The sequence below is a fragment of the Neofelis nebulosa genome, chromosome 14, assembly GCF_028018385.1.
Source record: "Neofelis nebulosa isolate mNeoNeb1 chromosome 14, mNeoNeb1.pri, whole genome shotgun sequence".
NCBI classification, from domain to species: domain Eukaryota; kingdom Metazoa; phylum Chordata; class Mammalia; order Carnivora; family Felidae; genus Neofelis; species Neofelis nebulosa.
The window spans coordinates 57531268-57555655 of NC_080795.1; the positions used below are offsets into that span (position 1 = coordinate 57531268).

Below are 24388 nucleotides of genomic sequence, written 5' to 3' on the forward strand. Positions count from 1 at the left end.
GCTCTTGAACTGCAGCGGAGTGGAGAGCTTTGTAAATATGGTTGGAACTCCTCTACTTCTCCAGCAAGTTTTATGAGCCTTAACAACTGTGTTCTTTGTGGAAGCATTATCATTAATGATTTATATAGTTTCTAAGGATTACACAACTATAGGTTTTCTGACAGGTAACCTTCATAGGGTGAAGAAAATAATAAAACCAAGAGGAATACAAAGATGCCAGCTTCATTTAGTGATTTAGAGTGGAAAAATTTTTCAAATGAAAACGTCAAGACGCAGATACTTTTAACAAAAGCTGACCATTCTTGAAAGGTTGCGATTCTGTTGTATTTACCGAGACAGATGTGGATTTTTAAATGGAGGAGGGATATATTTAAAATTATAATCAGGCTAACCTTTTTATTTTTTTGTAACTGACATTTATACAGATTTCCTGAACTATTCAAATTAATATAGTACCAAATTTAGTCACAAGTTAAAAACACTGAGTGCATGTGTTCTGTCTCCCTGACAACATCATGCATTCATTTCTATGTGTCCAGATACAAAGGCATGGCACGCCACTGTTTGAAAAAGGAAACTGATTAAAAATTATTATAATGCAAGTAAGAGTATTTTTAACAGCTCTTGTTTAAATTGATAAGACAGAGAAAAATGATTTTCACCACGACAGAAATAATAAAATCCAGCAACATAATGTTCTGCTGCTTTCTTATACATTTTTAAGGTATAGGTATACATGTTGCGTGTATATATCCACTGTCTCTATTTGCTTTTAAACAAGGTTCACCATGTGTCACGGTTATTTGCGATTTTACAATGTTTGTATCTATCTCTTATAAATGGAACCAGAACAAAAGATTTTGATATACCCAGGTCATTTGTCATCAGTCTGGATCACTGCCAATACCGGGGTGGGCGGTAGCAATTTAACACATTTGTGACCCATCACTTACATAGGAATCGATCATTTGAACACCAAGACCATGCATCTGAGCTAAGAGAACAACTGATAGATCCCTCCAATCCCCTCAAAAAGCGGTGCCCTAAATTCTTTGGGGAATTAAATCCTGTACTTTGGATTTAAGTATTTAATCATCAGTATATTACTTTTATCAGGCAAATTGTATAAATGTATAAAACTACATTGTCTGTTCTGGGAAAGGCGAGGAGTCCAGAGTGACTAAAATAGAGGGAAATTACAGTAGCCTGGGGGAGAGATGAAGTATGCAAAATAGACACATCCTAAAGGAAAAGAAGAAAGCCAGTCCTATTTTTACTTAAAGAGAAGTGAAATCAACATTTATAGTTAAATTTAAAAAAGAAGCATTTTGGTAGAATATATTCTTGCTTATGTTCTGGGAAACTTTTATTTGTAGATGCAATTAAGCTCGAATTTAAAAGTATCCTCTGGTGGTATTAAGATAGCATATTTCCCACAGTAGCAATCCATCATTACCTTTGTAGTTAACCTTGAAGCCAACAGATCCAACACTTTCATCTGTTTGAAGGTGCAGCCACATTTGGCTACTCATGCTCACTATCAAGTCTGGCACAAAGCTTCCAGTCAGCCTAAAAGAGAGATGGACAGAGAAGAGAGAAATGTGTTATTAAAACATTCTCTGCATGCAAATTATGAGACAGAACTGTTTCTCAATATTTTCTTGGCTAGAAAAAAAAAAAGACTGTCAGATAAACTCGCCTTGATATAATAGAACAAACCACACAATTTAGTGATCGAGATTTATTATGAGCAAGTGCCAGTTCATGTGTTTAACTAGGTTAGGTCTTTCATAACCCTGAGGCAAGATACTAAATTTTAGACTATCAGAGAATCTTATACTTCTTTTGAACTGAAAAGAAAAAAAGGATCTAAAAAAATCTTTATTTTTTTTTAAAACACCAGGCATGCTCTTTATTTTAACCTTTCAAGTTTTACAGAACGCTGTTCTAAAGAAATATTGTAGAAAAACACTCAAGCACTGTGCAAAACAATAAAATGGCATGGAATATAATATATCCCTTTGCAATACTGATATCAGACTACCTATGTCATGTATTTTTGTTTTACTGCAAACAGTTTTACCTTAGAAACATGCTGCTAGTTTGATGCAGCATCACTGGATCTATGCATTAATAATCTCATTCAGTAATGCTCAATTTTTTAACCTTAAAAAGGGGAATTACCTCATGTTTCCCTCTATCATTAATTATGTTACAGTCACACGTTTGAACCAAAGCCAAGGGTCATATAAAGGAGGAAAGCAAATGAGTAAATAAGACTTTGGGCGAGGGGGAGTTTGTCAAGAATAGGAAGAGGAAAAAAAAAATGGATTCACTGCTGAGTAAAATATCCATATTAGTAAAAACTTCTAAATTATATACTGAAAGATAGGTTTTTAAAAGAAGGAATTCTTAAGTGTTTACCTACTTTGTTGCTAGACCATGAGGATTGCTGGAAAATTACATGAGGAGAGAAGCTATAAATTTCCCCTCCAAAATAAAATGGAGGAGGCTACACTACAATTTAACCAGCAGAGGGCAGCACGGATGCCCATATCCTCAAAGTGACCATGACGGCAAAATGCTCTGCTCATTACTCAGCCACCCAAACTGTAAAATATCGTCAGCAGACTGCATTAAATATAGCTGTGTCACTAGTGTCCAGTGTGACAGAATTTATGGGACTCTGTCACAAATAACCTCAGTTAAATACAATGATTTAATTATGGGGTTATATGTGATACTGAGAAATACTGGTAAGATATAAAGATACTATAAAATATTATGGAAACTTAAAGTGTATTCATTTTCTTCCTGCCAAAGCAAATGTAAAATTATTATAATATAAAATATTTACATACATACATTATCCTTTATGTATATCTGTATATACACCTTTGTACACATATCTATATATGTCCACACACACACACACCCCATCATTTGAAAAGATGTTTCATTGCTTCTGGGTCTTCTGGCTAAAAGATCATGCAGTTAAACTTTGTGGTATATGAACTTCCAATTTTCAAATTGGTGAGTTGATAAGTACTACTCTTCTGAGCTATAGTAGAGAGACAGGTTTATTTAGGGGCAAGAGTGAGGACTCAACCTCAGAGACATGACAGAAAGTAAAATCATTTCACTATGAAATGGGCATGAGAGCTTAACACTCGAGGACATATGTCAGGCACACCATATCAAATGCACCAACAATCTATCTCACATTAATTATTAAAGGTTGTTTTCATGAAAGGATTGAATTATTATTTACTTCACTATGTTTTCATTTCTTTTTCAGTCCTGAACTTTTACCAGTCCCAAACTTCTGGCATGATAATTGTGTCAGTTCATAAAAAACAGTTAACACATACAGTCTAAACTGTCCCCTGGCTAACTTGTTTCCCTATGATCCTACCCAGTTCCCACCTCATGGCTGGTGTAAGAGTAAATAGAAATCTTAAAAATAATAATAATTTAAAATGGCCATGATGCAGGGCACATGGGTGTCTCAGTTGCTTAAGCATCTGACTTGATTTTGGCTCAGGTCGTGATCTCACAATTTGTGAGATCCAGCCCTGCATCGGGCTCTGCGCTGTCGGTGCGGAACCTCCTTAGGATTCTCTCCCTCCTCTTTATCTCTGCTCCTACCCTACTTGTGTGCTCACCTTCTCTCTCTCTCTCTCTCTCGCTCTCTTTTCCAAAATAATAAATAAGTAAATTCCATTATGCTAAAGGAGAAAACCCCCTTCTCTTTAGCATTTCCTTTAGAAAATTTGAAACCATAAATATCTGTTTTTTTCAAGTGTATATAAATATTTTAAGTCGGGGCGGCTGGGTGGCGCAGTCGGTTAAGCGTCCGACTTCAGCCAGGTCACGATCTCGCGGTCCGTGAGTTCGAGCCCCGCGTCAGGCTCTGGGCTGATGGCTCGGAGCCTGGAGCCTGTTTCCGATTCTGTGTCTCCCTCTCTCTCTGCCCCTCCCCCGTTCATGCTCTGTCTCTCTCTGTCCCAAAAATAAATAAAAAACGTTGAAAAAAAATTAAAAAAAAAAATAAATATTTTAAGTCAATTAAGCCTCTTGCCAATGTTGGATCTTGTGAATGTCTGTCTTGGATGCCTGGGTGCTATCTCTTTGAAATGCAAACATCAAGGAGGATGTTGCCTTGTTTCCCCACTTTTGTGGGAATTTAAGTCTAGGCACATAACTCCATGATGTAACTCCCTGTCCATCATAAAGATTGGAAAAGTTTTATCTTTAATTTTTTTTGGATAAGACAATGAACATGCATCTAAGTGACTGTATCTGCCTGACTATATAAAAGGGCAAGATTTATTTCTCTGCAATCTCCTTAGTGGCTTGCCCATGATACACACACATCACAGTCTGGTGTAATGCTTATTTAATATTAAAACTGTTTTGTTACTATTAAAACTGTTTTGTTCATTCTTACATTCTGTGGACAGCATTGACTAGGCTGTGGACAGCATTGACTAGGCTCTTTAGTTATATTTCCCCAACAATTTGGTGATGAGGATGGGATACAAGGGCAGTTCTTGAATTAAATGGACCAGCTAAAAGTCTTGTGGTCACAAACAGTCTGGTAAAATGCTTTGGATTATAAAGTCTCTCTTCTAGCATTCTGCTTTTTTGAAATACTATCTGAATGAACTACTCTCTCAAATTCAAGGTTTTATTATTAGGAAGCAAGGGTAAATTGGGCTCTACAATCCCATCAAGATCATGATTAGCTCTGATGGTGAAAAATACGGGATGTTTGCAGTTCGTTCTTTTAAACAGGTACTGTCTCTCTGTCACATTTGGAATAATGGAAGGATCTAGTCTTTCAGGATTTTTGAGGGTTTTAGGAGGGCATCATCCCAAGGAAACTGAATACTTGTATTTATTGTATAGATATCATTCTAAGAGGAAAGTTAAAAATGATTTGGACAGTCAGAGTAAAGATTGAAAAGAATGGAAGAAAAAAAAACCTGAGAATTCAAGTGACTTTCTCTTTCACAGAGCCTCTGCCTTCTTTCCTCTGCTGTCTCTGCTCCCTCCGTTTACCCCCGTCTCTTTCTCCTTTAAATTTACAGCCCCACACTTGGGGACGTGGACTAGCTACCATGTGGAATTCTGCAACCAGCCGATTTTGCTCATTGGACAGACCAAGCATGTTGGGGACCAGACAAAGACCCACCAACCACATTAAAGAGTAGCCAGGTATCCACTATCTTCCATAACTGTGGAAGAACGAAGGGTTCAGGAGACCCACTGAAAGACACTGACACAGCCTTTCTTCTAAAGGTGAGCTGGGAGAAACCACAGTGTTATAAACAGAAGACAGGTGAATCCCCTATTATTCTCCATATAACATTTGTTGAGACTTTTATAGAATTTACTAGCATGATTCTAGGGGCAGATGAAAATCGTCCTCTGGCTCTACCCACCTTTATCTTAGCTCTCGTCCTGACTATCCAAGCTCAAATTAAGGAAAAAGGGGGGTGGGTAGAACGGAAAGGACAACTATTACTCAAATCTTACCAGTAGTTACTCAGTTTGGGGACAATCAGAATATGAAAAAGAAAATGAAAAGTTAAAACCTGCCAGTTAACTGTTCAGTTAAGACTGTTTACATCACTGGTGAAATGCACGTTACAGTAAATTGCCCTCTGGCTAACATATCCTTGTTTTTTTCTGGTAGGTACTACTGTTACTTATTCTGAAATTTCCCCAAAAAGTGCTCAGATTTTAATTGTGATAGATCAATACAGGTCATTGGTAATTTGAATCCGCTTTATGCGTCTTTTCTTATGTTGGTTCCCCCAAGAACAGATCCCATGACTGAGGAAAACGTTTTCTTACTTTCTCCTGATTCCCTGTAAACCTTTTGGGGAGAGATCTCTCATGCAAATTAAGACTACCATATTGTATACTCCATCTGGAGTGTCTGTGAAAAGTCCTCGAAAAAAAGCATTTGGTTTGGTTACTATGTGCCTTCCACAAGAAAAGGGATATAGCAGAGGACTGCAGTCCCACGGCACACAGAAAAAGTACCCTGAATAGAAACATATCGATAGATTACTTTAGGTCCAAGGAATAATAACACTGATTTAATGCGAGATACAGAACCAATGGAAATCACGCATCAAAAGCAAAAGTCATGTGCCAAACAATACTCTCTGTTGAGGGCTCAACAGGGCTCAACTAGAAGGAAAATCAATTATAAAAAATTAGAAAAACAAAGGATAATTATAAAAGAAAGGGTACTCACCCTATAATATTAGTATGAATACTGCCAACTCCCAGTAAAGAAGTTAAATTTGATAAAGATGGTAACCTTGTTTATAAGATCTTAAGGAAATAAATACATTCATTGTTCCATGAATGCCTGTAGTTCCTAACACCACAACTATTATAATTTTGGTGCCATCCGTACCAAAGCTTTTCTCCAATGTATCTATTTTCTGCCCTTTTTTTTTTCTGCCAGTTCCCATCATGGACAAGTCTAAATTCTAGTTTGCTTTTACGTAGGAAGAAGTTCAATATTTATGGAAACGATTTTTCAAGGGTTTCAGTACCCTCTATTTCTCTAGTCATATACAGGAAAACTTAATGAAAGCTGTCCCACCAGAAGGATCTGTAGGTTTCAATATGTAGATGGTTTTCCGGTAGAATCAGATACTAAAGCGCCAAGTAGAAACGATGCTTTGGCTTCGTTACAATTTCCTTCTTTCACAAGGGCACACGGCCTCACCAGATAAAGTGCATTGCTGCCAAACCGAGGTAAAATATTCAGGGTATCTGTTGATGCTAACGGCCCCCAAAGGATACACTATAGGAGTCATCGCATTTTGCAAATGAAATACCTTACGACATAAAAACAATCTAGACAATTTTGGGGACTAGGACGATATTGTAGACAATGGATTCGAACCTCTGCAGAGCGTGCAAAACCTCTGGTAGAGCAAATGCATGGTAACTGCTCAGTACTGTCTCAGTGTTGGGATTCTGAATTTTGAAATACAGTTGTGTTGTGAAAATCAAGGTGCTAATTTTGGAATCTTAACTCAAAAGTGAGGATGAGACCACCTATCAATAATGTTATTTCTCGGGTCTTCTGGGGGCCATGGCACTGTGGGTACTGGGATGCTTTGGTAGCAGCAGACACATTTTAAAAAAGGCTCAGCTCCTTACCTTGAGTCACCTGGCTGACTTCTTTCCAAGTCCTGTGTGTTGTGACAGCTATCTCTCAAGGGTGTAAGGGCATACCCAAACCTGTGGGTATGCCATCAGGCTACTTATAAACAGGCATTATTCTTCAATCCTAATACTCTGTTAATAAATGTAATCTCTTAGATCTCGTGAGTTTTTTTTTTTACCAGATCCTAATCAAATAGATGATCACAGCTGTTCCATGGTAATAGAAGAAGACGCTTGGCCCTGACTTGATTTGTCTGATATTCTTGTTCATCAATGACAATTTAATAATGTTTGCCAGTACGTCATATGCTCTGGATACTTGAGGTTTTGTATGGTCTACTGATTTCTTAAGAAATTTTGGAAGCTTCTATTTTGCCCTGAACTTAGATGACACAAGCTGCCTCGTCAATAGCAATAAAAAGAAATTGCACCCCTATATAGTAAGTGTTTGTTACCTGTCATGCAGCAGAACAAATTTGGAAAAACAGAAGATTTTCTTTTTTTTTTTTTTTTTTTTTTTTAAATTTTTTTTTTCAACATTTTTTATTTTATTTTTGGGACAGAGAGAGACAGAGCATGAACGGGGGAGGGGCAGAGAGAGAGGGAGACACAGAATCGGAAACAGGCTCCAGGCTCCGAGCCATCAGCCCAGAGCCTGACGCGGGGCTCGAACTCACGGACCGCAAGATCGTGACCTGGCTGAAGTTGGACGCTTAACCGACTGCGCCACCCAGGCGCCCCAAGATTTTCTACTTTGAGGGGAAATAAAGTATCTCATGGAAGATTGATAGCTGACTTGTTAAAGGTTGTACAACTGCCTGCTCAGATCAGTGTTCTCTTGTAGAGCTCACACAGGCAGAATGAAAACTTCAGAAGGCAATGATTTTGCTGACAGAGCTTCAAAAGCCACTGTTAAATGTGGCAGACTTCAAACTTAGAAGCCTCATATCCAATACAATAAGAATTTTTGTTAATTCCCAAAAAATATGCTACACACACACACACACACACACACACACACACACACACAAATGTACAAATGGATTAGAAAAGGAGCTAAAAGGGGCGCCTGGGGCTCAATTGGTTAAGCATCTGACTTCAGCTCAGGTCATGATCTCACTGTTCATGAGTTCAAGACCTGCATCAGGCTCTGTGCTGACAACTCAGAGCCTGGAGCCTGCTTTTGATTCTGTCTCTCCCTCTCTCTCTGCCCCTCCCCCACTCATGCTCATGCTCTCTCTCTCTCTCAAATAAACAAACATTAAAAAAATTAAGGAAAGGAGCTAAAAGAAATTTGACTGAACTATGGGAATTATCTAACAAAAATATTCATGGCATAGTCCATATTTCTTGGGTAGTAATGTTATCTCATCAACATAATCATCAAGTAAAAGAGAGATTTTGAAGGCACTAGACTCTTACCACATATAACTAAAAGATGAAGTTGTTCAACACATTCTAAAGACATGAAAAATTTGTCAGCAGAATGCTTTATAGGCCACTATGTACAGGCAGTTTTCCCCAACCAACTTTTCTAGAATTTTGATGGCACTGGGATGTCATATAATTAATTCTTGTGGTGTTTAAGAGATTTTGTGTAGTTATGTATTGTGATATCTGGATGGTCTGAAGAAGTGTTTCCCTGTTCAAATGCCGATCCTCAGGCAGTGGTAAATTCTGTCTTAATACACACATTTTCCACTTGGAGGAAACCACAGCCTAATGAATCAGAGAGAGGAAGTTACCTGATTTCTACTTGCCATCCAGTAATTATGCCCATATTTACAGATTCCTATAAGATAAATCAAACTCATTTCCTAAAATTCAGCAGGATACTTGCCTCATATGGCCTAGAACTTTACTGCTAGCCTTATGAAAAATCAGAGCAACCCCTGCAAGCAAGCAAAATATTTTTCCCTTTGAACTTATATTTGGCAGACTTATGAACTGGGGTCAGAGATTGTGTCCTGTACCCAATTTAACTGAATCCTCTCATAAACATGTTCAATACTTCAAAGGGCTTTTGTTCTTCCCTAGAAGTCCTGAGACATAAGGTTATAAGGACCTTGAAGGACCCACCAGAAGAATTCTGCCCCCACTATTGACCGGGAGATTCTATCCACCTAAAATTGTCGTAGAGGAAAGATCGGCTGTTCCTGTGATGGAGGGAGTCTTTCAAGTGAAGTTGATCATCCATATGATCATATCAAAGTGAAAGAAAAACCTAGGGAGACCCAGGCTTGCCAAGTAAAGCCAGCAGCACATTAAGTGTCAGGCAGTTGTTCTCAAAAAGGACCTAAAACTTACATTTTCTAGAGCAACTGATGATGGCACTGAACTCAACTGAAAGAAGGTATTCTGGCAAACTTAGAATGTTCATGGACAGCCTTGCTACCCTATTCACAGCAATGTTGTTTCAACTGCTTTAAAAATCACGCTTTAGGGGCGCCTGGGTGGCGCAGTCGGTTAAGCGTCCGACTTCAGCCAGGTCATGATCTCGCGGTCCGTGAGTTCGAGCCCCGCGTCGGGCTCTGGGCTGATGGCTCGGAGCCTGGAGCCTGGACCCTGTTTCCGGTTCTGTGTCTCCCTCTCTCTCTGCCCCTCCCCCATTCATGCTCTGTCTCTCTCTGTCCCAAAAATAAATAAAAAACGTTGAAAAAAAAAATTAAAAATCACGCTTTATTAGGGGCAAAAACATGTTATTTGTTAAAGCATTTTTTTCCTTTCTGTACTCCCAGGAATATGTCCCATGATCACAATTTCCAAACATCTGAAAATTGTATTCCTAATGTTCCCCTGAGCTTAACTAAACTTTCAACAGTCTTCTTCCAGACTAGAGAGACCTAGCCTACCTTTTTAAAGAGCATTTACTTTAGAAAACTTGGAATTGTAAATCCTTTCTCTGCACTTTGAGAAGCAAATTTTCTACACCCCAAGAATGTGTTTCTCAAGGACCTGGGAGCCATCCCTCTGAAGCATAATCATCAAAGGAATTAGCACTTTGATCTCTCAGTTTCTGTGGGTGGGTAAGAGCTCAACATCAGCATCAATTAGCAAACACAGATGACCTATTCATACTGACTAATCTCCCATCTACAGTTCTTCAGTAACTTTCCTCTAGTTTTCTCAGCTCATAAAAACCACTCTATTTTTTATTTCACCAGTTGAGTTTGATTCCTCTTCCCTATTGTAATAGTATTGACTCCTATTTCAATAGTATTGGTCCCTATTGTAATTAGAGCCAATAGTCTTGAAGAAAGTCTTCCCTGTTTAACTGGTCTGACATAATTTTTCTCTTATACCAGTAGACACGTGATCTGGACTTATAAATCCAGGAATCCAATTACTGGCAGAACAAAAGTGAGACTATCTTCTTACTAGTTTTTAAGAATGCCAATGTAAAGTAACTAACACATATCCAGATACTCACTTGTGGGGAATAAGTTTAGCAATTCCCTGACCTTGCACCAATGGGTAAACAAGGTTTAGGATGAAAGCATCCAAGATTAGGTAAACAGGGTGAAAGCACCCCCAACATAGTACAAAAGCAGAAAGCTACTTTCACAGGAGGGAAGTACCAGAATAGGTAAACAGGTAAACAGGGCTATAGATGGCAGCAGAGTGAAATTGCCCTAAGCGGAGTTAATTAGCAAAAGAAAGGTGCCTTGTTGAGCCTGAGGTAGCATGCTCTGTCTTCCCCTAGGCAAACTAGATAGACAGATGGCTTGCCTCCTGCCTGCCATAAACAACCATCTGACCAGCACCCAGGCACCTGGAGTTTGTTTTGTGTTGGCCCAAACCCCTAACACTGCATATCTTCGAAACCCCCTTTCTCTCACACACACAAGTTAATGTTCACAGTTTCATTGTCTCTTTGTTCACACCCATCACGTTTGTAAGCCTTCTGATCCTAATAAAAATGGAGCAAGGACCCTTACTCTGGGCTCTTGTCTCCTCCCGGACATTAGGCTCTCTCACACATTTAATTCTGCATCCGCTCTCTTGCTGGACAAGAGAGAACTCCAGATTCAAAGTTGGCAACACTCACTCCCTAAATTTGACACAAAACCAGTTTTGTTAACTGGTTTGATTGGAAAGAGCTTGCAGAATGACAAGCATCTAATTAGATGACAGACTGAAATATGCCATTTACAAATGAAGACTGCAGAAGCTAGGTCTAATGCCACTTGATTAACTTCGAAATATAAGTTCTCTCCAGTCCAAGTATGGATAAGCAAAAGTGATTGTCTATTAGCAATGGAGATTTACTGTTATAATAATATAACTATTGATTTTGACCCATGCAAAACATGGCCGACAGACTGGCTTTGTCCTCAAGACTTATGATAATTAGAACCATGTATTATTAAATACTAGAAGTATAATATGTACACTTCAAAGGGGCCTCATACTAATAGATAATGGTTCTGGGTATCTTTGTGTTTCCATCTTGGAAAAATTATTTGGAAAGATGGAATTATTACTGCAGGGCCTGGATTATCTTGTAAATGTAATTCTTCCTATGTGATTGATGGAAACTTAGGAGAAATTTACTGGGCTCTCAAGAAAAAACTCAGAAAATTAGGTTCAGTCTCCAGGGTGAGGCTACTCTTAGTAAGATTTCATAAGCTACTATAAAATAATATAATAAACAGTTAGTCATTTGAATATATAACCAATATAGATATCACAGCAATTTGTGAAACTAATGTTTGGTGAAAGAGAATTTTTTATTATTTATTTATTTTAATGTTTATTTTTGAGAGAGACAGAGACAGAGACAGAGACAGAGTGCGAACAGGGGAGGGGCAGAGAGAGAGAGGGAGACACAGAATCCGAAGCAGGCTCCAGGCTCTGAGCTGTCAGCACAGAGATGGATCCAGGGCTCAAACCCACGAACTGTGAGATCATGACCTGAGCCAAAGTTGGACACTCAACCGACTGAGCCACTCAAGTGCCCCTAGAGAATTTTTGATCATTGCTAATCAAGAATCTGCTTTACCCATTCACCATTTCTACAATTTATTTAAAGGTTATTCCTCTAAGGCTAATATTGTACTGTAATTTTAAATTCATCCTATTGTATTCCTGGTAATTGCTTTGCTTTGTATTTTACTGTGGGCTTGCTGTATATTTAGAGGACTGCAAACTGCCCAGAGGAAAAGTAGAAACAGCAATAGAGATAATTATAAAATTGTAGTTTTATTATAAAGTAGTCACAAAAAGAAAAATTATAAGCACAAATACAAACAAAACATTTTTGAATTGTCTGTGGTTCCAAAAGGGAAAGAAAACTTTCCTCCTTTTCCATTTCTTTTTATCATTTCCTTTAGAAAACTTAAAATTATAAATGCTTGCTTTCTCTCTTTCTTTTAGATGTGAATGTTTTAAAAGCTAAACATACCGCTTCTGGTTTTGTCCAAGAATGTCTTGCATGGAGGCCTTGGAGTCATTTCTTTGCAATGTGAACATGAAAAAAGATGGCACCCTTTTACACTCCTTCCATGAGCGAGAGTTAAAGCCATGGTACTTGGCTCCAGGATGTCACTTACAGCTTATCATGAGGATAAAACGTTTATTTTGTTTTACTTTTGATAAGGATAATTAACATGTATGTAATGGATCGCACCTGCTTACACAAATGAGCGAGATTGTTTCTCTCTTTTTTCAATCTCTTTAGCAGATTGCCTACAATGTGGGTCACAGTCTGGTTTAATCCTTATTCAATATTCAAACTAATTCAGTCTTTTTTACATATAGTGAAAAGGATTCTTTGTTGGTAGGTGATTTTATTTTTAATTCTATTTTTTAACACTGGGTATCTACCTTGAAACTATGCACTTTGCATGCTGCCTCAATGGCAGTTTCCTCCCAACATCCCTGCAAGCAGTGTAGTTTAGACTCAAACTGTAGGATTCATCCACTTTGGACGACTTTCTGTTCAACTCCCATCACTGACAATCAAGGGTGCTTTTTTTGCCATGCAGGAAGGAGTCTTAGATCATTCTCAAATGAGTATTCAAATGGTTTTAGTATATTTTTAATACATTTTTATTGGGGCTCCTGTGTGGCTTGGTCAGTTAAGCATCCACCTCTTGATTTTGGCTCAGGTCATGATCTCACATTGTGTGAGTTCGAGCCCCTCAGTGGGCTCCTGGCTGACACTGCGAAAGTGTGGATCCTGCTTAGGACTCTGTCTGTCTCTCTCTCTCTGGCTCTCTCTCTCTCTCTCTCTCTCTGTTTCTGTCTCTCCCCTATTCCTGCTCTCTCTTCCCCCCAAAAATAAATAAACTTAAAAAAATACATCTTTATGAACCTGTTATCTATAAACTTAAAAAAAGAAACTTCTTTAATACATGTTGATTAACAGGCTGAATAACCCCAGTGTTCATAATACATTCTAATCTTCCTGGTTTGCTCCTTCATGCTAGGATAAAAGAGCAAAAGCTCTAAATAAAGTGCACTCAGAAATCTTTCTCAAGTACTCAAATACAATATGGAAAACAAAATTCTATTAGGCTCAATGCCTGATTTTCTTTATAATCACTCTAGGAATATGGGTGTATCCATTAGAGATAACAGCTTCAGTCCTATATTCCAACATATTTTTGTATCATGAAACATTTGTCTTTTATGGAAACATTTAATATTAAATCTTCTAATATAGCACTATCAAGAGTGATTTACATGTTCACTTTGTGAACCTGAAATTCACTAAGCATGATGATGGCTGCAAAACATTAGATTAAAATAAAACAACAACAACCTTGAAACCTTGAAATATCGCCACTGGGTGACATCAGAAAGTGGGGTTGCCTCACATCTATTAGGATGGTTATTATCAAAAAGACGAGAAGTGACACATGTTGGTGAGGATGTGGAGAAAAAGAAACCCTTGTATGTCACTGGTGGGAAGGTAAACTGGTACAGTCACTATGAAACAGTATGAAGGTTCTCCAAGGAATTAAAAATGGAACTACCATACTACCCAGCAATCCCACTACCGGGTATATATTCAAAGGAAATGAACTCAGTATTTCAAAGAGATCTCTGGACTCCCATGTTCACTGCAGCCTTATTTGTAACAGTCAAGATGTGGAAACAACCTAAGCGTCTGCTAGCAGATGAATGGATCAAGAAAATGTTAAATTATACTATACAGTGGAATATTATATGATATCATACAGTGGAATATTATTCAATCTTCAAAAAGAAGGAAATCCTGTCATTTGCACCAACATGAATGAAACTGGAGGGGGTTATGCTTAGTGAAAAAAGCCAGACAGAGAAAGACAAATACTGTATAATGTCACTCACATGTGAAATCTTATTTGAAAAAAGTCAAATCGATAAAAACAGAGTACAAAAATGCTTGCCAGGTGTTGGGAGTTGGGGAAATAAACAGAGCTTGGTAAAAGGGTATGAATTTTCAGCTCCAAGTTAAATAATCGTGACTATGGTTAATAACACTGTATTGCTGTCTCATATAATTGAAATCTGCTAAGAGCATAGAACTTAAATGTTCTTACACACACAAAAAAAAAAGAAGAAAAGAAAAATAAATAAAAGAAAAAAGGGAAAAGAAAAATATGTGAGGTGGTGATGAAGGATTGACTAACTCAATGAGGAAAAACCCTTTCACAATGTATACATTTATCAAATCATCATGGCATATACTTTAAATACTTAACGCTTTGTCAATTATATCGCAATAAAACTGGGAAAAATAAAAAAGTAAAAAAAGGTAAATCAACATACTAGAAAGATAACAAAAATAATATAGTGCTTTAAAAATAATAATGCAAAAGTACTAACAATGACAGGACTACATAAATGGTAGCTCAATTAGGCAACTTGAGTAGTCAGTAATTGTGACATTTATTTCATTTATGATTAGTGTTCAGAAATGCTAATTATTGGCTAATTCAAAAGCATAAGGTGTATGGACAGGTCTGTCGCAGTTCTTATTACATATACAAAAAGATTTCTGTATCGACATTTGTTTTAGCAAAGAGAATGGAAGATCAAGGCCTCAGCATGTACATCTTAGGACTGAACTTTGTACACCACACTTAATTTATATATTGAGCAGTCTAGCAAGGTGTAGTGTTTATAATAGTTACTGTTTGTGGGAGGAAATCGAGCTTAGTTAGATACCTTTCCTGTATTTTGTTGCAATATTTTTTTCACAACCACTTTTGAAATGTCTACCATGGTAAAAATATTCCTGATTAGGAGAAAAACAATAAGTAAAAAACTTTTTTATTTATTTTAGATAATTCAATCTATTCAGAAATAAATACACAGAGAACAAACCAAAGCAAACAGTAGTAAACTGACTTGTCCTTTAGTAAAATCATCAGGGTTTTCATAATAGAAAGCTGTAGCAGGGCGCCTGGGTGGCTCAGTCGGTTGAGCATCCGACTTTGGCTCAGGTCATGAACTCACGGTCCGTGAGTTCCAGCCCCATATCAGGCTCTGTGCTGACAGCTTGGAGCCTGTCACCTGCTTCAGATTTTGTGTCTCCCTCACTCTCTGCCCCTCCCCCGCTCATGCTCTGTCTCTCAAAAATCAATAAACATCAAAAAAATTTTTTAAAAAAAGAAACCTGTAGCTATGCTCACAGTGAAGAAATAATGAAGAACTATAAAAAGTAAGGTATCTCTATATTTAATAAGTTGTTGCTAGAAGTCAAAATGTCACAGAGGCTATTTTCATACTTTGGCCTAAGGTAATTCTCAAATCCAAGGGCACATATTTACTGTGGCCCAACAGTAAGTCATCTTAATGAGTATACACCAAATCTTGTCCACAGGATGAAAAAATTGCTGCCGTCAGTTTGACTGCTTTTCCTGGATGTGGTATCAGTGAGTGTTGCTGAAATCCCCAGTGCTAGAGACTGAATGTGCCCCATCCTGTCCCATTTCATATGTTGAAAACTAATCCCCAAGTATAAGGGTATTTGTAGGTAGAAACTTTGAAAGGAAATTATCTCATGAGGGATGAGCCCTCATCCGTGAATTTCTGCCCCTATAAAAGAGGCCCTAGAGAAATCCCTACCTCCTTCTGCCATGTGCAGACACAGTGAAATGATGGCCATCTGTGAATCAGAAAGTGAATCCTCACCAGACACTGAATCTCCTGGCAATGTTGGACTTCCAACTTTCAGAACCGTGAGAAATAAATCTCTGTTGTTGATATAGCATCCAGTCCGTGTATATTTGTGACAGCATCCTGAGTGAAATAAGGCATCCAGATAGCCTGCACAGCGTTCTACAGATCTGCAAAGATATCCTTTCTGCTCACGTGTCTCAGTAAGTATCTTGATACGGAGTACTTTTGCCTCTCCCATTATATTTCATGCAATACCCAGCAGTGTTAACACGAGGCTGTGTGAGGTATTTTGGGAAACCTTAGATGAGTAAAAGATAGTTGCTACTCTCAAGGAACTTAAAGTGATGGTGAGCATGTGTATGAGTGTGTGTGTGTGTGTGTGTGTGTGTGTGTGTGTGTGTGTGTTTGTGTGTGTGTGTGTGTGGTGGAGGAGGGTAAGGAGAGGTGCAAAGCAGAGTAAAGGGCAATAAGAAGAGATTTTTTTTCTTTTTGTTGAATAACTCTACCGTAAGGGGTGAAGAATTTTTCCGACTGGTCAATTTTCTAAGCTCTTTTTATTTATACTGTGGTCTTCAATCTCTTAAAAATATTACCTTGGTGCTATATTTAGGATATTCCCTTCTTTCATCAGCCCATGGTGTTTATTGGTATTTAGATTTTTTTTTCATTATTAACAGAGGGAAGTACAAAAGCAAATTTGGGAAGGGACAACTCCCTGGATGTAGAAGAGTTTGCTCAAGGCAAATATCATGTGTAGTCTCATACTAAGAGTGGAGCCTACATTTTAACAGAGTGAATGGCTGAGTAGTTAAAAAAGAAAAAAAAAAACCTTGGGCAAAGTAGCTTGTCAAAACATATGAACCAATGAACTGAGAGCAATAACAATAATCCATAAGCATAGCAAAACAGAGCTATCTTTTCCAGAGAGCTAATATAAATATCACTTACTAAAATATTAAGTTAATAAAATATTCATTTTAAAATTAGGTCAACAAAAAAGTGTGTGTGCGTGTATGTACTCAAAAAAAGTTCCTAGGGCAGACTATTGCTAATCTACACCAACGTATATCTGAGAAGCAAATTTTACATTGTACTTTGATTTTTTTAGGAGAAACCAGAATTTCAAAGTAAGGGAATTAAGCACATTTAGATATCTAAAACAGCAGTTTTCACCTTAAGATGTTGGTTCAAATACAATGTCATCCATTCACGATCAGTGCATTCTCATACACGTTCAAGGGCTATCTCAGGGATAGAAGACATTTTTTTTCTCATCTTTCACTTTGCAAGTCTTTACAGTGTCACCGTGAATCCAATAATGAAATAGCAAAGCATGTGAGAGAAAAGGCCAGAAAGAGAATCACATGCTTGATCAAATGCCTAACCATCTTGGTTTGGTGCTACACAGATGAAAAGGGTGGACAAATAATCAGCATCCCTTCCTTCTTTGTGCAGATGAAGTGAGGGCTGGAGGTGAATTCAATGCCAGTAACTGCCTTGTCATCACTGTTAGTTCTCTTACGTCTATTACATCCATTTTCACTATCAGGTGAATTTACACTAAGTGTGAAAAAGCATATGCAAAACAATCTGAAGAAAGTTAAACTCATTTTAACAGCCTTTAAAAGATAATACCATGATCGTTCAAATCCATTACCTGAATTTTTATCAGCCGGCTAAATTCATATTCTGATCTCTTTTGACTCTTGTCACTATACCACTATGAAGTTGCCAGGAATAAAAAATGCTATTTCAAAATGGGGGATAAAGAATGCTCTCCAAGTAATTCCATTGGAGAGGAAATTAATAAGAGATAGACAACTCTACAAATGGACAATAGACTATGGGGCAGCAAATGACAGAAGCAACAAATCTCTGAATTGTGAATTTAGGTTTGTGACTTAAATTGGCATTATTTCAGGAATTTGCATCCGATAAAACTATATGGAGAATTCAGTGTCACATATGAAGTTCAACTACAATGCATTCTCCATTACTTAATAATTTTGTTGCTGATAACTTCATCATGGGTATTTCTTTGGAGTCAGTCTCAAGGTAAAGAGATGTAGCACACTTACATTATTTTTAAGTTACTGTACTACAAAAACTATATGCTTTGTACTTTGGAGAAAGAAATTACAAGAATTATTTTTTAAAAATTTCTTAATTAGTTCCCTTTTTTAGAGGATAATTTTAACTATTGAACATATGTTGTGACTATTGAATACACACACACACATACATACACACATTTGTGTGTATGTGGAATAGAATATGACAATTGACTTAACTTTTTAGAACTTAAGTATTAAGAAAAGGAGAAACAAAAACACCACATATTTCCAATGCTTAACTTAATCCTATGACCTAAACAGAATAGGTTGGAATGTTCCATATCTGGTTAAACATTTACCAAAGTGATGTGTCCTGTGTTTATTAAATTAATCAGAACTTATAAAATGAATATAAGCTGAATTCATCTTTTTATAAAATACTTTCAAATATTATGATATTGCATAGTTTTCTGTTAGATGCAAGCACTTTCCATGTTTTTTTCCATGTTTTTTGACTTTTAGCTATTGAATCTTTTAAAATAAATTTATTTAAGAAAGTAATTTTGGTGCCAAAAATTACTTACTAGCATATGGATCAACTTAAAAATCAAAAAGGAGTTAAGAGATGAATAAACAGATTGCTAAATAAGATGTCTAGATGGAGACTAGTTTTCACTCTTAGAAGAGCAATATTTAAAATAAATTCTTGGTGCACTTGGGTTGATTAAGCATCAGATTCTTGATTCTGGCTCAAATCATAATCTCACAGTTCATGAGTTCAAGCTCTATATCAAGCCCCACATTGTTGGGCCCCACGTTAGATTGGGCCCCACATGGGGTTCCTTTCTGTAGCCTGCTTGGGATTTGCTCTCTGTCCCTTCCCCACCTTCTCTTTCTCTCTCTCTCAAAAATAAATAACATTTAAAAGATAAAACAAACCAATTTCTTTAAATAAATTCTTAACAATTTACCATGCCACATATGTAATGCTATTTTTAAATGTGAACAAGACAGCCTCTTTCCTGATCCCTTCCCCACGGAGGGTCGTCTTCTGACCTTTCCTTAAGTATCACCCAGGGATGTGTCTGCCTGGTACCTGCATCCCTCCCCCATTTCTCCTTCCAGATCCTAGACCAGTTGCCAGCCCATGGTGTCATTAGAACAGAAATTGGAAGTAAGTCTTTCAAACTTCTAGAGTAATTTCAAAGAGTAATTTTGTGTGGTGAATTTTGCCATAGAAAATAATGGGATTGGACTTATGTGTTTTTATTTCATTTTTCGAGAAATTTATTTTTCTTTCACTTTGCAAAAGTATCAGTTCAAGATGGATAAGAATAAAAACAAATCTTCTGTCTTACAGTTTGTTTGACAAGTACTGTTCTACAACTCACTGGCACCTGGTACCTGGATTTCCCCGCTACCTGTACTTGCATGGGCCTTTTTCACAGGTATGTTATTCCCAGGGCCAGATTACAGGACCCATATGTGCATCCCTTGGCATAGCGGGCAGTGTTTTCAGGCAGGTGTGGGTAGTTTGAATGTTTAGGCTGAGGAGTCCACATGCATGGTGAAGGATGGAGCTGACGTTGGTAAGAGTCAGTGGCAGCTACTGGCTGGGGCTAGGACCGTATTTGCCCATGACTTCATGTCCCAGCAAGGAAAATCCCACAATTCCAAAGTGTATTTATCAAGGTAGGAGGATGGAATATATTGCATTTAAGGTAAGTAGCTTGATTTATACCTTTTAATATTTAGACATTTGCTAGGTGAGTTTGCAATTGCATTCTTACTCTGGGCCCTGAAAATGCCCAAATGGGTGGTCCTAAAGTTGGGAAAGTTAACTTCCTTGAGAAATATGCTTCAGGTTGACTCAAATTTATATCAGCTTCTCTGGTGGATACAAATCCAGTAAGTTCTATTATTATAGAGTCTTAGAGTTCAAAGGAGCTTCTGATCTAATTCCAACTCTGACAGGAATGTGAGAAGAGGAAACAGTGTAACCTTTTCTTCTTTTTCCTACTAGCAGCAGAAGGAAACTTATCTTAGTCTGTAACATACAGCTAACTGCATTGGACTATTTACTTGGAATATAAAGGCACTTCCCTTCCGCACATTTGTCCTCTACAGGGTTTTTTGTTGTCCAGCTAATTTGGGGATTGCCTTCTTCCAAAATCCAATTCTAAGCCTTTTTTTTCCCACTTAATTATCCCATGCTTCGTACTTCATCTGATATTTGATTCATTCAATATAAGACTTTTAAAATTCATTTAAAAATATCTCCACCCCTTTCTTCCAATGTAAAAGGAAATAAGGACATCATGCACCCTTGACAAGGAGAATTTTGAAATGGACAGCAAAACCACTAACAGAATTTTAGGGTTTTTGTTTTCTTTTTTGAGGCAATTGAGGTTAAATCAGAGTGGGTTCAAAATTCTCTAAAAAGTAGGTTTGCAGAAAATTAAGGAATTAAGGAGTGTGGCAGAGGCAGCAGTGGAGTGTATGAAGGTAGGAGAAGCATGTTCACATGGAGGGGTCAGGAAACAAAGGTGTTAACCCTCTCCCCTTCCACCACCTAGAATGGGGTTTTGGATTTATACAGAAGTGCTTTTGATTAAGGAGGAGTTAATGTGTATTTATTTAATGTTTATTTATTTTTGAGAGAGCCAGAGACAGAATGAGAGCAAGGGAAGGGCAGACAGAGAGGGAGACACAGAACCTGAAGCAGGCTGCAGGCTCTGAGTCGTCAGCACAAAGCCTGACATGGAGCTTGAACTCACGAACTGCAAGATCATGACTTGAGACAAGTTGGTCGCTTAACTGACTGAGCCACCCAGGCGCCCCAAGAAGAGTTCCTTTTTTTTTTTTAAGATAATGTATGACTATATTTAAAATAAGAGTTGTGTGTGTGTGTGTTTTTTTTCCTCTCGGTACGTAAACATGTACAGTAAAGTTATTGCCCTATTTCTTTTGAGTTTTGTAAAAACATTAGATATATATCATTACAAAAAGATCTGCATCTGAATAATATGTGTCTCTGTGCGCGCGCGGCGCATTCACACACGTTAGTCTCGCAGTCTTAGGTTTACTTAAACATGATGCATTTTTTTTCTTTCTCTCTCCTAGCTCTCCCTCATGGGGGACCAATTTAGATTTATTGATTGAACAGTCTAAAAGGTAATGCTCACAGAATGAAGCTTTAATTTTTATTCCCACTGGAGATGAAATACTCAGTGTGAACTTTGATTTGATGGTGTAGGGAAATCCATTGGGTTGGTAAAGCCTGAACTGAAAATCAACAGTTATGAAAGGAATTCTGAGAGAAAGTGTACCCTAAGATTTTTGAGGTTCACAGAAGAGAAAACATGCTCCCCCAGCTCCAACATTTTTCATGCCATTATCAGAGGTAGATTATTGTAATGAAAAGCCTAAGGATTGGGCAATAAGTAAATTCCTAACGTTTCCTTTGTTTCAATATATGATCATTATTTTAGCCCAGATTAAGAACCATATTTGGTCTATTTTACCTATTTCAACTCTGAGAGTGGTTTATTGCTAACTACTTCAAGTGTTAAACCACTGTCAAACTCTAAACTTAAATCTCGATGGCTAGGTATGTTTTTATGGCTAATAAGAACAGCACACATCAGTCTTCAGTACCAGTATCAGAGTCCTCTGGGATCCATTTTATACTTATTTTTTCAATCCATTTTTAAGTTCAGTAGTGGCAAGGATACTTTCCAAAATAAGGTCTAATCAACTACTTCTGCAATTTTACTATAAGCCTCCAATTCTTACAGGTCACTGTCTGGCAATGAATTCTAAAAAAAAAAAAAAACGGTTTCAATCAGGTACGTTAAACCTCACTCAAGAAGAACTAATAAAAATACTATACATAGGTTGATTATAATAACCAAGTTACTATGCTTCTTCCGTTGTTAGCAGTGGTAGGGACCAAAAAAGGGTAAAATTTAATAAGGACCTGATAGGCAAAGTCAAGAATGAAATGTTGAGCACTTACACTTGGAGCACTGTCCTGGGGTCTCCAACTTCGCCCCCATCACCTATTGTCAGGGTATCATAGCCAATCTCCAGATCGAATTCTTCAAAATTTATCTGTATAACCTAGAAATAAACAGAAACAAATCTTTCAAATATGTTGCACTATTTAATAAAAACAGAAAGCAATGACAAAAGGACATTTAAAATGCGTATTAGACTTACTATATTTATCCATAAAAATTTATTATCATGGCAGTTAATCATGTTAGACTCTTCCTCAAGTTCAGTCATTACAATTTCCATGATTTTTATTTGCTGTATTGTACCTTCTGTAATAATTTTTCAATGGAATGGCATGGCTTCTGTTTATAGAACATTCTTATCTGAAGCATGATTAATGCAAATCTACTTTGAGAAGGCTTTATAAAAAGTACATGTAGGTGGAGAGTGGTTTTCCATACATTTGCATATATTTTTATAAAGCTGACATGAAAAAACACGGAGTGTGCTATTTCCATTAAATAGTAAAGCTTAAAAAATGTTAGAGCTAAATTTGAATCTAGATCACCAGATTTAAAGGTATCAGATTTATTTTTGTGTATCCTTTGGTAACAGAATCCCTCAAATACATTACGACATTCTAACAAAACTGGGAGCAAATTATACCACAACAAGTAATTTAGTTATTACTTTTTACTAAAATATACTCATGCATTCATACATTGTTTACACATCTATAAAAATTCGTATTTAATAAAATCGCAATTCTTAAATCAGGAACCTAATATACTATTAAATAATAACAATTAAGAATAAGTGCAGGAAGAAATTACATAAATACCGTCCTATATGCAATCATGCCTTGAGGAAGAAATAATTAATAATAAAATATTATTCATTGCCAGATTAAAAAAGATGAATGCCAAGGTTACCAATTTTACTAAAGAATAAATGAAAAAGACATCTCTCTAATAATTTTCATAACTATTTGTTATTTTGGTATCCTAAAAGGAAATTCTAAAAAATGAGAGATTTTATATTGTTTTTAAACTTTATAACAAAAAAAGTTTTTTTGATTATGCCTTTCTTTTGATTTTTTAAATGATTTTATATTAGCATTGACTAAAGCAATTGTTTTTGTTCAAATCTTAATATAGCATATATAAAAACATTGAATTACACATTTTACATGGCTGTAGTTAAAAAAATACGTTTCCCTGAGTGCTTCCTGCCGTCCACTGAGTTACATATGAATATTCTCAATTAATAATTGCCTGTCAAGAGAGATTTAGGTTGCTTTTCATTTTTTTGCTATTATAAGCAGACATGGTTATGAACACTATTAAACAATTTCTGGTTCAAAATCTATCTCTAGGTTATATGCTTAGAAGTGTAATTTCTGGATAATAACAAAGCAAAAATTCAATTTCATAATACTGTACATAAGGTTTTTCAAAATTATTTTACCAATTTAAATGCTCACAATTCATGTACATTAAAGTTACATTATTTCTATCAATCTAGAGAATTTAAAAGTGATCTTTTGTGTTTTATTCATTAGTAATTAAATTGTTAACATTTTTATATATTTATCATTTATGTTTCCTTTTCTGTGACATGACTCTTTGCATTTTGGCTATTTTCACTTGAACTGCTTGTTATTGATTGTGGTAATTCCTTATGTCAGTGATTCCTAACACGTTTCCTTTATAGCACACGTAGAAAAGAACAATATTTAAGACACACTGAAGTGAGCATATGAGGATAAGAAGAAATTACTAATTTACTACAGTAGGAATTTTAATCTCTTATTTTATAAGTAGTATTTTTGCATTCCCCATGATCCAATGTCACAAAGATATTTTCTTCGAATCTTTATTTTGGGGAAACTAACTTCTATAAAAAGTATGAAGTAGGTACATATGCAATAATAATAGAAAACCAGCACAGCATTACCTTCATCTTTTAGCTCCAAAATGAAACACAGTTGTCTTAATAATTTTAATTGAATAAATAGACCT

The 24388-nt window shown here is 36.7% G+C and overlaps 1 protein-coding gene across 6 annotated transcripts in view; it reads right to left on the reverse strand.

Moving 5' to 3' along the window:
• The window catches only part of CSMD3 (CUB and Sushi multiple domains 3), a 1263431-nt gene that overhangs the window by 567408 nt on the left and 671635 nt on the right, over positions 1 to 24388 (reverse strand). For all 6 annotated transcript variants that reach the window (XM_058698868.1, XM_058698869.1, XM_058698867.1 and 3 more), the window contains 2 exons: positions 22387 to 22490; positions 1457 to 1569 (listed from right to left, as the gene is read on the reverse strand). In XM_058698868.1, the coding sequence (XP_058554851.1) occupies positions 1457 to 1569; positions 22387 to 22490 (217 nt within the window). The remainder of the gene's footprint in view (positions 1 to 1456; positions 1570 to 22386; positions 22491 to 24388) is intronic.